The 16,887-nt window shown below is 40.7% G+C and overlaps 2 protein-coding genes across 3 annotated transcripts; one reads left to right on the forward strand and one right to left on the reverse strand.

Moving 5' to 3' along the window:
- Positions 1-7,672: 7,672 nt before the first annotated feature.
- Positions 7,673-11,306, reverse strand: endou (endonuclease, polyU-specific). Of its 2 annotated transcripts, none has more exons than XM_087800292.1 (9): positions 11,237-11,306; positions 11,053-11,175; positions 10,867-10,986; positions 9,436-9,601; positions 9,174-9,379; positions 8,989-9,102; positions 8,674-8,780; positions 8,454-8,596; positions 7,673-8,390 (listed from the first exon to the last, which is right to left on the reverse strand). In XM_087800292.1, the coding sequence occupies exons 1-9, from the start codon at positions 11,292-11,294 to the stop codon at positions 8,276-8,278; spliced, it is 1,152 nt and encodes a 383-aa protein (XP_087656418.1). In that variant the 5' UTR covers positions 11,295-11,306; the 3' UTR covers positions 7,673-8,275. The 2 variants fall into 2 exon arrangements, with proteins under 2 accessions (XP_087656418.1, XP_087656417.1); XM_087800291.1 differs by having other exon boundaries at positions 10,867-10,989.
- A 2,124-nt stretch (positions 11,307-13,430) lies between these two features.
- Positions 13,431-15,752, forward strand: tsfm (Ts translation elongation factor, mitochondrial). The gene is made up of 6 exons (XM_087800779.1): positions 13,431-13,561; positions 13,816-13,968; positions 14,118-14,246; positions 14,305-14,427; positions 15,094-15,175; positions 15,277-15,752. The coding sequence occupies exons 1-6, from the start codon at positions 13,514-13,516 to the stop codon at positions 15,675-15,677; spliced, it is 936 nt and encodes a 311-aa protein (XP_087656905.1). The 5' UTR covers positions 13,431-13,513; the 3' UTR covers positions 15,678-15,752.
- The last annotated feature ends 1,135 nt before the right edge of the window (positions 15,753-16,887 follow it).

Genomic DNA, 16,887 nt, shown 5'->3' on the forward strand with positions numbered 1-16,887 from the left:
TTTTCTGATTCTAATTCTGATTATTGGGGGTTTAAACTAAACCATCTATGGTAACACATAGAATACAATTTGCAATACAAAAATGAAATGATTATTGTTTTTAAATCGATACAGTGCTGTTGAATACTGATACAATATCGTGGAAAAGAATCTCACATCATATTACCATACACGCTCACTATTTCCCTGCCATCATGGGAGGACTGTACATTAAATAACACACACACACACTATCGTGTAGGTTTTCTGCACATACAAAGTTTTCATTGGCCTGTTCAGACTGACCTCCCCCTCAGGGTCCCTGCCTGGAGTAGTCCACACCTGCAGCCTGAAATGGGAATAGCAGAGTCGGGGCCTGACATCCCCAGAGTAGAACCAGCGGGGGAATATGCCAGTTGAGGCCTTGTGTCCCCATTATCAGCTCCTGCAACACTATTCATGAAGCCGGGCTGAGGATTAACTGTCATTTGGGGTTTCGGGTCGTCACGTACTCGCGGTTGGTTTCATGCCGTGCTTTTACGAAATCTTTCTTGGACTCAGTTTGATTCTTTACCTTCGCCGCTTACTTTAGCTGTTTAACCATAAAAATAAAAAAAAAGAAAGTGAACTCCGGGAAACAAACACGAGCATGACCTTCCTCTGAGTCCCAAGTGAATGTGTGTGTGTGTGTGTGTGCAGGAGTGTGTTGGTCCATCTGTCACACGGGAACTCCTGAGAGAGAAGTTAACATGGCAGTTTGTGTGTCAGAGCTCCTGTTTGTGTTAGTTTGCTAAGTTTAGTGACGAGACACTTGAAGTGGATCGACGGACGGTTCTCTGATAGCAGTTTAGTTACATAAAATTACATTTTATATTTGTTTGCATGGAAATAACAGTCGCGCATATCTGTGTTGGCAGCGTATTATCCTGTCAATCATTATAATATACATAGAATCATGTTGGAATGATGGCAACCGTCTTCCTTTCTGTTAATGTTCTCCTTGCTTGACGGGGTTTTCTCTGGTTTCCTCCCGCACACCAAGGAGGGTTGAGTACTTAGAATTTTGCCGTTTTGAGTGTGTGTGAGGGGTTGTGTGTCCCTGTGTGCCCGTGACCCTGTTCAGGTTGTCAACCGCCTCTCACCCTAAGCAGCTGGGACAGGTTGCAACCCCCAATAATCAGAATTAGAATCAGAAAACATTCATTGCTAGCATTGTAAACAGATATTTTTGTGTGGTGTTTTGGAAAATATTAATACGAATGAATGAAAATAAGTTGTAATTTGACAGCATTGAACACGAAGTGGAATGAAAAACTAAATTAAATTCTAATGAGAATATTATTATATAGGGTGAAAGCAAAATGTTATTCTGGCCATCTAGGAACTCTAAATTCAAACCAGCAATAACGGATTAGACATTTGATAAATGGAGAGAGAAATGGATAAAAGAATTACGTACTTGTTGAGGGAAATACATTTAAAACGTTTCAAAGGATTAAAAAATAATACAAACTGGAAGATTTTTTTTTAGTATACCTTCAAGTCAGACATTTTTTCAAAACCGATATTAAGCAAGGTCTGTCTCCAGATGGCAACGACATCATCCAATTATTTGTAGATGCTTATGAAGGATCATCATCAAAAGTTGTTTCTAAATTTTATATATACTTGATACTTGAAAATATCCTCAGTTGTAAATTCTCGAGAGACCCTTGGACATTTCTGCTAGCTTTGAATTTATTCACAGCTTTTTACACTTTTTGGTGCAAAAAATGCAAGGAAGGAATGGATGGATGGATGAATGGATGGATGGATGGATGGATGGATGGATGGATGGATGGATGGATGGATGGATGGATGGATGGATGGATGGATGGATGGATGGATGGATGGATGGATGGATGGATGGATGGATGGATGGATGGATGGATGGATGGATGGATGGATGGATGGATGGATGGATGGATGGATGGATGGATGGACGGACGGACGGACGGATTGGATGGATTGGATGGATGGATGGATGGATGGATGGATGGATGGATGGATGGATGGATGGATGGATGGATGGATGGATGGATGGATGGATGGATGGATGGATGGATGGATGGATGGATGGATGGATGGATGATGGATGGATGGATGGATGGATGGATGGATGGATGGATGGATGGATGGATGGATGGATGGATGGATGGATGGATGGATGGATGGATGGATGGACCTCTTTTCTAAGGATAAATGCTGGGACTCATAGGAAAATATCTATGATTGAACTATGCGCAAAGTAATTTAGACTTATAGAAATTGTTGTATCCTCCGAATTCTTATTCTTATTCTTCTTATTTTCCTTGTGTATGTACTGACTTTTTATATATATATATATTGTTTATCTTTGGTGTCTGTACTTATCTACAAAATCTGATCAATAAACAGAATAAAAAATGTTAAGGCGATACTGTAACAATGTTCAACAAGAAAATATACAGTAAAGAGCAGATAGAAATGTGATGTCCGTTGTGTGGCGCATTATTGTGAGGTTTTCCTGATCAAGAATTTCTTCAGATGATGCAGAAAGTACGTCGGAGCCTTCACCATGAAGATGGTACCCAGCTGACATATCCACTGCACAATGTCAACTGCGGAGCCGCTGAGGATGAGAAGTCCACGATCGTCTTCACTGACTTCTGAGCGTTGAGCTGCAGGTTCAGCAGTCGATTCCACCTCTGTATGGGGTAAGAAAACTTTTTAAATGCGTGTGTTTTCTGCATAAAATACGAGTATAAATCCTTTTTTTTTTTACAAACTTTTTTTTTACAAAATTACGAGTACGAATCAGAATATTACGAGTACAAATCAAAGTTACGAACACAAATATGACGTCACTGGGTCATTGAACGGTCACAGTTGTTACAACAGCAAGCAATCCAAACTCAGGTAAGTAAAGACTCTTGTTTTGTTTTTGTTTCGACCATGTAGTCAATCTTGAAACTATATATATATATACATCATATGCAGTTTTTTTTACCCGAGTTTGGTACGCTTGCTGTTCAGCCATTTCGGAAGTATGCGATGCCGTTGAATGACCCCATGACGTCATATTTGACAGGAAAGTGATTCGTAACTTTGATTCGTACTTGTCGTATTCTGATTCATACTCGTAATTTTTAAAAGTTTGTAAAAAAAAAAGCATTTGTACTCGTATTTTTTGCAGAAAACACACACACATTTAAAAAGTACGCACAAAAACTTAGAATTACGCACACAAACTTGTTTTACGCACGCACACCTTTTAGTGTGTTTTTTTTACCCCATACTATGACCTGAAGATGGACTCGCCCTCCGTCTGAGATAAGTCTGATCACGCGTGACGGAGGAATGACTTGAGGTGCCAATATTGTTCTGCGGTGCCATTTTGACACACTATAATAGTATAAATGTTGGAAAATTCATTTGTAGAGAGTAAGACCGTGTTGTTCATTTTGAAAAAACTGCTAAATATTCAGTTTTACTGGTTTAAACCATTGAGTGTAAAAAGGGGTTTAGAAGGAGAAACGTTTTTTTATTTTACCGCATACATGGAGTATTTTATCTTTTCATTGAACTGGTTGAGAGTGAAATACACTTAAACACGGCTTGCAGTGAAACGCAGTTCTTGACGCATATAAATAATATGTGTTACGGTGTCTTTTCAAGCGCGGTGGATTGACCAATGTGGTGCAGGTTTAATTCCGGGGCGCCCCGACCACAGGGTCAATAGGAGGGACAGGCTCATAGTAATGACAATGAGGTCATCAGAAGCATTGTAAAGGGAAGGAGAACACGGTAGAGAATGAACGTAACTCTGAGTTTCATGGTCTCCCGTCAACTTTAGAAATGACCCACGTCTAAGCCACGCTCGAAGCCTCCCTCCAGACCGGCTCAGACCCGGGAGAGACAGGGGTTGATGTTGACCATGTGTCCGCCACCTCGCCATCTCAGTGACGGACCGTGCTGCCAGAGAAACGGTCTAAGCCTCCGACCCCCCCACACCCCCCTTAACCCGTCCCTAAACCCCTCAGTTTGCCCCCCTCCCGCCCCGCTGAGCTTGCTCATTGGCTGACCGCCTTCAGGCGTCCCTTTTGCACGGGTTCATTGTCTGGTGCCATAAGCAGCTTTGTTTCTGCATGTGCAGCTGGGCTAGCCCGCGCAGCCATTAGCCTGCAACACGCTAAAGCGCGAGCGGGATAATATAATTACAAAACAAAAGTCAGGTGGCTCACGAGATCTGCCAGAAGAAGCCAATTTGGGGGAGATGCGTGGACACGCTGGCGGGTGGCCAGCTATAATTCGATTATGAAGTTGTGTGAGCAACAAAAGAAACAATTGAACCTTTTTTTTTCCTTTCTTTATTTACCCCGGTGTGATTGAATTAGGATTTCTTTGGGTCCGAAAAAAGGGAGCGCTGTGTGAAAAGCGAGATTTACTCTTCTAATTTTTACTCACTGGGATATGGTTTTGACTAAATAGCCCCCCGAAAAAAAAAATCCTTAAACTAATTCTAGCTCCAGCGCTCTGACTTGTGAGGCCCCGAGATGCAGATGAATGAGCGATCAGCAGAAGTCTCGCTCCGGCCGACGGCTCTTGTGCTCGTCTTTTGCATGAGCGCACACAGACGGCGACAATAGGATCAGTGGCAGATTCATCTCCTGTAATACTTTCTTTAAACAGAGCTGCAAGTGTGTCCCCCTGTTCGGTCGGCAGACCCAAATTTATCCTGTTAGTCACCCTAGATGAGTGAAAGAGTAAACCCCCATCCCAGCTGGACACACACACACACACACACACACAAACACACACACACATGCAGCCGATAAAAGCAGGTTTAGCTGGTGGGCTACTGTTCAGAGCAGGTCAAGCAGAACCGGATCTGTTAATGTGTTTTGTTTCTGCACTTCATACCGCAAAAGACTGTTTTCAGGGTTTGTTTTGTTTGCGACGCCGTTTTTTTTTTAAAGACAATAAGTAATTGTGTTGAACACACACATGCTCGTCGTGCTCAAGAGCTGGTGTCAGTATTGTGCCCACCACAAGTGTGTAAACGCCCATTTTGTGCCCCATTAGGCACAGTTTGATCGCGGCCCCGGGAGAGCGAGCCGCATTCTCATGCACGAGCTCTCGGACGAGACGATTGAACCCATTCAGCAGACGGTTGAGAAGTTCAGATTGTTTAAGATACTGATGGAACCATCGGTGAATTTCAATCAGTATAACTCCCACACTCTCGCCTTAGCACGTTCAATCAGCAGTTGCTCAATTTTACTGTGCAGTTTTTAGCAAAAAAATGACTTAGTCCATTTAGTATACTAAGGTACTTGGAGTCTACTAAAAGTATTCTCGTGATACTTCTACGGGCTAAATAGTGAAACCTTTTATAGTGAAGACACATGCGTTTGTGTCTTCTCGTCTGGACTATTGCAACAGTTTATTTTCATGTCTTAACAAGAAGGATCTGTCTCGCCTGCTGTTGATACAGTAGAAGAACTCACATTTCCCCGATCCTTAAAATTCTTCACTGGCTGCCAGTTTCTTTTAGGATTAATTTTTAAATTCTGGTTCTTACTTTCAGATCTATTCATGGTCAGACTCCTCCTTACATCAGTGATCTGATCCAGCCTTACACCCCAGCTCTGGCTCTGAGGTCTGTGGATCAGAATCTACTGATGGTTTCTGAACACCCTTCCGGACCAGAGGAGAGAAATCCTTCCAGGCTGTTGCTCTTTGCTTTGGAACGATCTTCCTCTCCCTCTGTGTTTGATGATCTACTGACTCTTTCAAGAAACTTCTTGAGACGTTTTTATTTGTTCAGGCTTTTCCTTGATTTTCTGGAACTCCTGTTGTGTTATCAGTTTTATCTTGATCTTTAAAGTATATACTTTATTGAATATTGTTTTGATTGTTTAAGCGCTTTGTGACCCTGGTCTGGAAAAGCGCTATATAAATAAAAATTACTTATTTACTTACCTTCGGTTCACAGGGGTTTACTTTCTTTATACTACCAGTGTACTAGGTATACAAACTGAATATATAGTTTAGTTTAAAAAAAGGATATTTAAAAGTATACTCATAAAGTACACTATTCTCTTTACTAGCAATGAACTAGTTTTATATGTCTTATAAATATTTGGGTTTATTAAAGTATCCTTCATTAAACCAACATTTAACATTAAACCACAAGTTTCCTCTGTATGTCACCTGTAGTTTCTGGCGTTTGGAGGTACAGTACAGTACAGTACAGTACAGTACAGTACAGTACAGTACAGTACAGTACAGTACAGTACAGTACAGTATAGTCAGGTCCATAAATATGGGGACATTGACACTATTCCTTGTTTTTTGGCTCTGTACACCACTACAATCGACTTTTTTACTTTCAGCTTTAATCTTTTTAGGGGAACAAAAGTAATGGGACGAACTTGAAAATGGTAAATCAAACGTTCAATGTTTGATATTTGTTCGCAAATCCTTTGCAGTCATTTCGAGCCTGAAGTCTGGAAGGCATAGACGTCACCAGACGCTGGGTTTCATCCGCAACGGTCCTCAGTTCCTGCATGTTTTCTATTGAATTGAAATGCATGTTCAATTGGATTCAGGTCAGGTTTATTGCATAAGATTTCACTTTTTTTTGCCTTAAAAAAACATTGGTTGCTTTTGCAGTATGCTTTGTGTCATTGTCCATCTGCACTGTGAAGCACCGTCAAATGAGGTCTAAAGCTTTTGGCTGAACATGGGAAGATGATATTGTTGGAAACATTTCATAATTAATCCGGCTGCTTTTGTCAGCAGTGACATCATCAATAAATGAAGCAGTGCCATCGGCAGCCATAGACGCCCACGCCATGACACTATATCACCACTGCTGATGAGGTGGTATGTTTTGGATCATAAGCACTTCCTTCTCCAAGCTCTTTGCTTGTGATCACTGTGTTGCAAGTTGATCTTGGTCTCATCTGTCTATGGGATGTTCTTCCAGAACTGTGAAGGTTTGTTTTTTTAGGTTTTGCCAATTCTAATCTTCCTGTATGTGATGCTCACCAATGGTTTACATCTTGTGGTGAAGCCTCTGTATTCACTCTGGTGAAAAAGTCTTCTTTTGATTGGGAACACAGTGGTTTTTCGATCTGGCCAACTGACGTTAAGGGATTTTCTTCACCAGGAAAATAACTCTTCTGTCCTCCACAGTGGCTTCCGTGGTCCAGGTCTTTTTGGTGTTACTGAGCCCACTGGTGCATTTGGTCTTTTTCAGAATGTTCCAAACTTGTGTAATGTCCTTGGCTCTCTTATTGAGAGGTAACAGCAACAGTTTCTAAAAAGGCAAATGTCACTCCAAGGAATGAACTCCAGACCTTTCACCTGCTGAATGAAAAATGATAAAATGAGGGAATAACCCATGCATGTCCATTAAAATAGCATTTGAGGCAATTTCCCCATTACTTTTGGTGCCAGAAAGTGAGGAAAGCATACATAGAAACTTTTTCCATTCCCAAAAAGTTCTCCTGATTCGGATATAAATACGGTCAAATACAAGTCTCAGGTTAAAGCACATCTTGTTTGCTTCAATTCAAATTCACTCAAATAATTATGTCAATTTCCATATATTTATGAACCTGACATTATTTTTGTTAGAATACATGGATCAAGCATCAGACAAAGACACAGTCATGTTTTTTTTTATTTGCCGTTAATGCGTGTATCTAACACTTACACCAAAAGACAAGAAAGTCGTGTACCATATTGGAAGTAAATTTCATTAAGAACACTTGGGTATAAGTATCCGTTTACTAATCTTAAGCATAATATTTGTAGTACTTGCTAAAGTGGTGGACCAGGAAGTGCCCAACTCTTTAATCTTAAGCATATATCTGCCATGACAGGGCTTGTTGCTGAGCTGATGGATGGCGTGACGATGTTTTGACTGGTGGGACATGGTTCTGTACATATTTCTGTGTTTCAAACCCCAGTGATTACTTCCTGGTCGACCATTCATTGTGAAATTCGACCAAAAAGTGGAAAGCTAATTTAGATGGCCTTGTGCCTGTTTTTGAAATTGTAATTTTATTTTTGGGGGGGGGGGGTCATTTGGGTCATTTTCCCTATATGACCACCAGAAGCTGAAGGTAGTCTTACCTTCTAGTTCATGATTTCATACATTTTTTTATCGTAAAAGTTTTGCAGGAACACATATGGTTTTAAAAGAAGCACAGATACGCCACAGGTTTGTTTATTACATTCTGCTCATCGTCACGCGGAAGCAGCTTCAGGGAGACGCTGGAAAGGCAGAGCCGATAAACTTCTTCCCATTTCCATAAGAGGAGTTGTCCCAGGTGTAGGTCTGGATGATCAACTGTTTGCCTCCGACGCTCAGGCGACACCTGACGACACGAGGACAGTCACATGACCACACATGCTACCCAGAGAGAAAGGTGTCCACTCACTGTTTCCCAGGTCGGGTGATGTAACAGAGGCTGTAAAGGGCGAAGTCGAACTCGGGGCTGCAGCCGATGACGGCGGACCCCACCTGCTTGTAGTAACCGTCCCACTTGAACTGCAGGCCCAGGATGTCGGGGAAGGTGGTCCACTGTGAACAGAAGGGCCGAAATGTAAAAATCAGATTTCTCTTGAATCGACACCAGGAGTTGAGCGAAGTTTGATTACAGGTCCGTTGAAGCTGTGGCTGTAGTAGTTGAGGAGTCCCCTCTTTTCCAGCAGATAAAACTGGACCCAGTTGTGGAAGCCGGACACTTTGCCCCCCTTGATTTCACCTGCGAAGGAATGTTTGAGTCGGGAAATGAAACGTGTCTCAGAGGAACGGCTGGGTTGCTCTTGATGTTTTTTTTACTTATTTATTTATGAAAGAAGCATGAAATATGTCAACAACAAAAACAAACTTTATATTATCGTGGCTCTATGATAAGCTTTCTCTTGCTGTCGTCTGATTTTTTATATTTTAAGTGAATGAGGTGATGTTACCTGCAAAGATGTGCTCGAACCCACTGGAGTCCATCTTCCTGTTGTTGCGGGAGTAGAGGCCGAACCACATCATCTTCAAGTCGTGGAGGAATTCTTCCTCTGAGTCGTAGACACCTTTTGGAGCAGTTGGAAGTGAGTATCTGGAACCTGACGACCAGTTGTTGTTGTCAGGCGAGTGGATTTGCCTTTGCCGCGGAGGAAGGCGAACAGTTCTCTGCCCAGCTCTGTGTTGGACATGGTTTCTCTCACAAAGTTCTCCTGTTCATCCAGCTGTTGTGAGCTGAAGTCCTCGTCCTGCCCTGTCATCCTGTTGTAGTTGTCCAACACGGCCAGCAGGGCGGCGTACGTGGGTCTGGAGAAGAGCGAGTCCTCGTCCAGGTACCGGAACAACCTGGAGAACCATGAACCGAATCATGAAGGACGTGGATTTTGAAAGTCGAGACTCACGGTTTGGAGGAGAGATCGTTCTGTGAGCTGGTTTGGGAGCTCGGGACCAGAGTCTGGGGGTCAATGATGAGGTCAGAAGCTGAAGCTTTGTTGGAGTCCAGAACATAGAGGTTCTCGGATAACTTCTTGAGGTCAGTGTCTGTGATCTCAGAACCGCCCCCCTCACCTGCGAAGGAACACAGAGTTGATATTTCATTTACTAGCTACTCCAGGCACAGGTGTTCATTTTTGTTTTGTATTGCATTTCAACGAAACAATAAAAAAAAACAGAAGTTTAAGTAATCCTATGCGCAACACCGCCATCTTTTGGTACTGTCATCAAACTGCACACAAAAGTCAAAACTCGCATTGAAAATCCACTTCTACTACTCCTAAAATGATATAACAATGACGAAAATGATGATAAGGTTCCAGGGTTCAGTCAGTACTGAGCCTGAGAAACCTGGGTGTTGTATTTGACAAAGACATGTCGCTAGTTCAACACTGCAGAAAAATGACCAGAAACTGTTTCCTTCAACTGAGAAAAATCTCTAAATTTAGGAAAATGATGTCACAACATGATCTGGAGCTTATATTCCTTGCGTTTGTTTCTTCTCGTCTGGACTATTGCAACAGTTTGTTTTCATGTCTTAACAAGAAGGATCTGTCTCGCCTGCAGTTGATTCAGAACTCTGCAGCGAGAATTCTGACCTGCTCTAGTAGAAGAACTCACATTTCCCTGATCCTTAAAACTCTTCTGGCTTCCAGTTTCTTACAGGATCAATTTTAAAATTCTGGTTCTTACTTTCAGAGCTATTCATTGATTATTTGATTGCTTAAGCACTTTGTGACCCTGGTCTGGATAAGCGCTGTATAAATATTAATTACTTACTTACTTATTTACAAAAAGACAGTAGGGAGGAATTTTCTTACGGCAAAATTGTTGCGAGGGGCTTACAAGTCGGATGGAATATAGAAAATTACAATGAAAACTTGTAACAGGAACTAAATGACTGAAAACCATTTTTATTCCTAATACATTTCATTCATTCATGTATTTTATCAGAGATACTCTATGGAAATGTGATGATCCTCAAAAGAAATACGAGAGCAAGTGATGTGATTTTTTCTATTTTGAGAAATATTCCCAAAAAACATTAGGAAATAATTGAACGGAACATTTTCATATGTGTATTTGGGGATTGACATGTTGACACACTTAATGAGAAATACAAATTAAAATGATAGACAATATTATGACTAATTTCTGTGAATTTGGCACCACAGACTGTCTGCCTTTTGGTTTGGTTTATCTATTGCTTAATTTGTGTGTTTTCTTGTTTCATTCTCTTATTCTGTACTGCCTCCATAAATCCTATATTGTGTTTACAACACCGTCAATAAAAGCTTCTGAAATATATTGAATCCATAAACATTAAGATCTCAACTTACTGTCACACTGCTCCTGGTAGTCGCTGCAGCAGTTGTTGTACTGTTGACACTTGGAGTTACAGTGACAGTTGTTCTGACTGTTGTAGTTCTCACCACATCTGCCCTTACAAGAGGTGGAAGCTTCTGTGCAAGACATGGTGATGAGGACTATTCAGATCTTGCAAATGGACCATTTGATTTTTCTACCTTTACAAAGATCTGCGTAATCTGAGCAACAGTCTTTGAAGCGCTCGCAGGATGGATTGCACTGACAGGAGAAGTCGCTGTCTGTTCCGTAACCACAGCGACCCTGACAGGAGTCGAGCGTGTCTGTAACCAGAACCGTATAAATCACTCAACATTTAAGTTTTACCAAACAGAAAATACTTACTGCTGTATCCAAGACTCGCAAGAGTCGCGCAAAGTGTGAGAACCGCCAGGAGCTTCATTCTGCCTTCACAGCACCCCAACACAAGGTTGCCTGTTATCATCATCGCCCTTTTATAGAAGGAGTCCTCACCCAATCCAGACTCGGGGTGAAAGCCGGCCCATTCCTCTCTTTCATTTACATGACAATGAATATGTTATTTCTGAACTAAACTCAGTCTAAATATGTTCATTTTCACTCTAAATTGTGTGTTAGTGTGGTGGTCAGTCTTGGTCTGGTTACTCATGTAAGGTGACCACGGACTTTCACCGTAAATTGCTGGAAAACACTCCCGACCCCTACAACCATGTGAAGGTAATAACAAGGTTCAAACATTGAAAAGAGCTTATTTTGTCGGACCACCGTAAACAACCTTTTCTTGTAAATATAACTCAAGTAAGTCAATCGAATGTAAATCCTTTTTTTTATGGAGAGATCACAGAGGACAGCCAGATGTTACACTTCTCAGGGTTTGTTGATACAAGGGACCTCTGAATACCTAGAATAGCTGAACTGTGTGTTTTCTTGGTCACACCGTGGTCACATGTCACTCCCTGATCATTAGAACCACAAAAAAGCCGTTATATCGAGCAATATTTAGATCAGGTCGGTTTTATATGTGGTTCATTTTTTTTCTCCTCTACAGAGAATCTACCGCGAACAACTCTTAGAAACACTTGAACCACAATATAGCTCCAACAGTGGAAGTGAGACAGATGTTAATATCCTCTTTTTTTTAAAAATGTTTTTATCTTTTAAATTCAGGTGTGTGGCCGCCTTACACACTGAAATAAAGTGATGTCTGTACACAAGCTCTTTTTTTTTCTTTTTTATCACATGCTGGTTTACAGATATGATCAGAGTTGAGATGACACAAATCAGTCAAATGTTCTTCGCCTGTAAAACATTTTGGCTTCTTTAAGTGAATGGATTTTACATTATGGCCACTACACTTCGGTGTAGCTGTTGTGTGGCATGAGTTGTCCTTGGTTTTCTGCAACTCCTGTTATGTTATCAGTTTTATCTTGACCTTTAAATTATAAACTTTATTGAATATTGTTTTGATTGTTTAAGCGCTTTGTGACCCTGGTCTGGAAAAGCGCTTTATAAATAAAAATGACTTACTTACTTACTTTACAAGTTATACGATAATCCTGTTAATCCTGTTATAACACATTCAGCCTCTTCTTTGGGAATTTAAATAACCGATTTTTAAACCTCCTGGGGAGACTGAGGTCCTTCGGAGTGTGCAGACCACTATTAAGGACCTTCTATGACTCCGTGGTAGCCTCTGCTATCCACTACGCTGTGGTCTGCTGGGGAGCAGCAGCACGGACCGGGACAGGAAGAGACTGAACAGGCTGGTCACGAGGGCCGGCTCTGTCCTGGGCCGCTCGCCGGACTCGCTGGACTCGCTGGACTCGGTGGAGGAGGTGGGAGAGAGGAGGACACTCTCCAGACTATCCTCCATTAGGGACAACGCTCTCCACCCACTGCACCTGACCGTGGAGGAGCAGCTCCTTCAGTGGCAGGCTCAGGCACCCCCAGTGTAGGACGGAGCGTTATAGAAGGTCCTTCATCCCAACTGGTGTCAGGATATTTAACTCCCTACTTTAAATATCCTGATGTTAATCCGTAGTGTGTTTTTCTTCTCGTGTGTTTTTATTTTATTTTATTTTATTTTATTTTATTTTATTTTATTTTATTTTATTTTATTTTATTTTATTTTATTTTATTTTATTTTATTTTTATTCTATTTTATTTTGTTAATAGTGTTAATTTTCTGATATTGTACATCATTTGTATATTTTTCAGATCGTTTAATTTTATTTTATTATCTCTTTTATTATTTCTTTTTTTTTCCTTGCACTTTATTTTCAATTGTGTTCTGTTGTAAAAGTGTGTTTCCCCTCTGGGGATGAATAAACATTTTCTATTCTATCCTATTCTATTCTAAACAATTATATTGAATTAATAGCAGGGCCGGGTCTAGGCAAAATAAATGTTGTACCCCCTAAAGATTTGTGGCTGCCCCCTCATTCATGCCTGTCTAGACCCAGCCCTGATTAATAGTAAGAAATAACTAGGCTTTGACTATAGAAAGTGCATTTGAACTCCCTGCCTGTGGGGGGCGCTCCCTGAAAACACTGGCGTTTGTCCCTCGTCGGCTTCCGCCGGCAGCAGCATGTAGCTTCAATGACGTTCTGGGTTCCATAAGTCTGCTCAATTCCTGCTGAAAACATGTCGTTAACGTTCATATTCAGGGCCATTATTCGAGACGTGTCCAAGGTAAACAGAGATTTTTGGACGATATATGTTGTCGTCTGTGTATGTATTTGTTCGTTTATGGTTTTTATAGCTTTTGATCGTAACTATTTCAAATGCAGTTTGTCTCGTTGTATTATGAGTTTGGCTGCTATAACAGCTCCTGGTTTAGTCTTTATTCATTCCAGGATTCATTCATGAGTTTGCACAGAAACTATATTCTGGTCGTGTGATGCATTCTGGTTAATGACTTTGTGATGTTTGTCTTTCACCTTGAGGCCAGCTCAGTGCAGCAGGTCCAGAGGTTACACACAGGATGTCAGCAGCTGGCAGCCGACAAAAGTCTGCTCATGAAGATGAGGAAAAGCACCGGATACACTTTCATTAACTGCAAGAAGGCTTTGGAGAAGTTTGACAATGACGTATCGCAGGTACGTCCACAAATGTGTTGTTATTTACAAATGCACAATTGCTGAAAAAAATAAACCATGCACTTGTCTATAGTAATCTTCAGGTATGGATTATTTGACCGACTATAAAGACTACACTTTAAAACGTGGTAAATTTTTACAAACTTCAGGCGGAGGCTTGGCTTCACGAACAGGCACAGAAGGAAGGCTGGAGCAAAGCTACCAAACTGGAGGGTCGCAAGGTCAAGGAGGGTCTCATCGGGCTCTTTGTGAGCGACAAAACTGCAGTCATGGTGGAGGTGAGATCATCCTCTTAACTTGTTTCTACATCTTTCTAAATGTGCTTTGGTTTCGCAGGTAAACTGTGAAACAGACTTTGTTTCGCGGAATGAGAAGTTCCAGGAGCTTGTCAAGGATGTGGCTTTTTCCGCTCTGGCTCATCACCAACGAAAAAGTCAGAACAAGGAAGGTTATGTGAAGGTAAAAAACGAGGTTCTTCTTTCTGTTGTCAAAAATTTTAAAAACGACAAATATTTAACCAATAATTTAATTTTATGTTCTTTATAGTAGGCCATTTGGATGATTTTTCATTTCATGTTGTCTGTTATCTTAATTCATTCTTTTATTCTGTGCTAAAAATGTACAAAAAATCCTATGTTGTGTTAACAACACTGGCAATAAAAGTTTCTGATCCTGGATTGGGTAATGAATCAATAATGGATTAGATTTACTGTAGTAATCCCTCTGGAGATCTCCTTCGGGAAAATTAATTAATACATAAACACAAGTGAAGAAATGGGGGGGAAGGATTTATGAATACTAATTCAAATACATATTTTTTTTATTAAATAACCAGACAACGACATGAGTGAATTATTCTGGCACTGAAGATGTCTATGGATGCAAATTTCTATATTTTTCTTTTTTCTTTTTAGCAAAATATTTATGAAGTAAGCAAAAACGAAAACATATTTAAACTTGGATTCAATCTAGTTGGTGTGTTGCTTTCACCAGTACATTGTATAATGAAATGTGTATTTCATTATTTAAATGTGTCGCTAAGTAATTATTATTTTTGGAATTATTGTTGAAGCTTCAATATAAAATATCTGTTTTTAGTTGCTGATCTACGACGTGTGTTTTCAGAGTGTACTGGCCGGCGATGACCTCGGCAAAATCACTGTAACGAACGGATCTTCTCTGGCCGACCGTGTGGCTTTGACTATAGGTTAGTGACGAAGAGTGAGGATGTTGTTTAATTTGGAGATGAGTGAGGCTCAATGTATAAGCGGTTCATTTTGCTTGACGATGTCTTCCTGTCCCTGCCAGGTCAGCTGGGCGAGAACATGTCGGTGAGGCGGGCGGTCTCGCTCAGTGTCCCCTCAGAGTGGGACATCAGCTCCTACGTGCACGGCGGCATCAGCGGCCAGCCCGAGGTGGTGATGGGTCGCTATGGTGCTCTGGTGGTTTTCCAGGGCGGGGAGGAGGAAGAGCGAGGAACTATGGGGCGGAAGCTCGGACAGCACGTGGTGGGAGAGGCTCCGTTGTCTCTGGGGAACATGGACGACCTTCCCTGTGGAGAGAGCGAGACTCGTCTGCTGCCTCAGAGCTTCCTCGCAGACCCCAGCAAGACCGTGGCTCAGTATCTCGGGGCTCAGAAGGCTCGAGTGCTCGACTTTGTCCGCTTTCACTGTGGAGAGAAATCAAGTGGAGAAGAACAACAGTCATGATTATGGTAAAGAAAATATATGTATTTACAGAATCAACCTATGAAATGACCAACTCGAAATAAAATCGAAAATGAATTTGGGTTTGTTTTCTCAAGTGATGCAGCATGATTGTGTTTTATCCCAGGATGAGTGTTAAAGCATCTGTCAAGTGTTAAGTGGGGAGGATAATCTATTAAAAGTAATACTAGAGCACTCTCTTTGTGTGCATAAGGTAATGCTAAATTACTTCTAATATCCACATTTGAATCTACTTCAACCCGTTTATTAATTGTGTTCTTAGAAAAATAAAACCAAATACACATTTACAGTGAGTTGCTCATGAAAACATTGACTAAACATCTAACTGAAAAAAAACCCTCACAAAAGTAAATGGATCTTCAATAAATTATGTTTAATATAGTTTTTTCTGCGACTCCAATGCCTCATCTTTAAGTTTTGAAGTTTAGTTCAGTGTTGTAAATACGCCTGTGCTGTGTCTCAAATCGCATACTTCTGTTAGTATACTAGAAGTTAGAATGCATCAGGATAGTGTACATACTAACTAGTACGCAAATTCTCAACAGATAGTATGTCTCAAATCAAACACTGTCGCTACGCACTAACAGGAAATGACAGCTTCTTCTATTTAACGATGTTGCAACCAATGCTGTGTCTCAAATTGCATACTTCTCTTAACATACTAGAAGTTAGTATGCATCAGGATAGTGTAGATACGAACTGGTATCTGACGATACATGTGACTTTGACACCAACGGAAGTTCCCGCGCTACATGTGACGAAGCCGCTGATTGGCTGAAGCTGTTTTACTGATAATAACGCACAACTGTACAATGCAATACAAACATTCGACTTCTTAAATAATTCGTTTTCAAATAAAAAAAATCTTAGAATATTCCCATTTCTACCTGTCTATAGTTCGGATCATAAACACCTCAGTAATTATTTAGTTTTCATTTCGATTTTTTAAAAATCAATTATTAAATGTATATATGACCATTTTATTGAACAAGTCATTTAATTTTTATTTAATGTGTTCCATTTGTATAATGTACGCACTGCAAAAAAAAAAAAAAAAAAAATGGTTGTAATATTATGAGGGTTTTATGGTCTTAAGTGTAACATTAAAGTAACCAATCAGCGGCTTCGTCACATGTAGCGCGGACACTTCCGTTGGTGTCAAAGTCACACGTATCGTAGTGATTATTTTGAC

This window comes from Callionymus lyra, chromosome 10, assembly GCF_982586985.1.
Source record: "Callionymus lyra chromosome 10, fCalLyr1.hap1.1, whole genome shotgun sequence".
NCBI lineage: Eukaryota > Metazoa > Chordata > Actinopteri > Syngnathiformes > Callionymidae > Callionymus > Callionymus lyra.

What these genes read in the sequence shown, in the direction of transcription:
- endou (XM_087800291.1), bottom strand. Translation starts at nt 11,294, where the DNA reads ATGAAGCTCCTGGCGGTTCTCACACTTTGCGCGACTCTTGCGAGTCTT. An exon ending in GCCACAGCTTCAACGGACCT is followed by an intron (nt 8,597 to 8,673) that starts GTAATCAAACTT and finishes TTCTGTTCACAG; the next exon opens with TGGACCACCTTCCCCGACAT. An exon ending in ATCACCCGACCTGGGAAACA is followed by an intron (nt 8,391 to 8,453) that starts GTGAGTGGACAC and finishes TCGTGTCGTCAG; the next exon opens with GTGTCGCCTGAGCGTCGGAG.
- tsfm (XM_087800779.1), top strand. Translation starts at nt 13,514, where the DNA reads ATGTCGTTAACGTTCATATTCAGGGCCATTATTCGAGACGTGTCCAAG. An exon ending in TTATTCGAGACGTGTCCAAG is followed by an intron (nt 13,562 to 13,815) that starts GTAAACAGAGAT and finishes TTTCACCTTGAG; the next exon opens with GCCAGCTCAGTGCAGCAGGT. An exon ending in ACAAGGAAGGTTATGTGAAG is followed by an intron (nt 14,428 to 15,093) that starts GTAAAAAACGAG and finishes GTGTGTTTTCAG; the next exon opens with AGTGTACTGGCCGGCGATGA.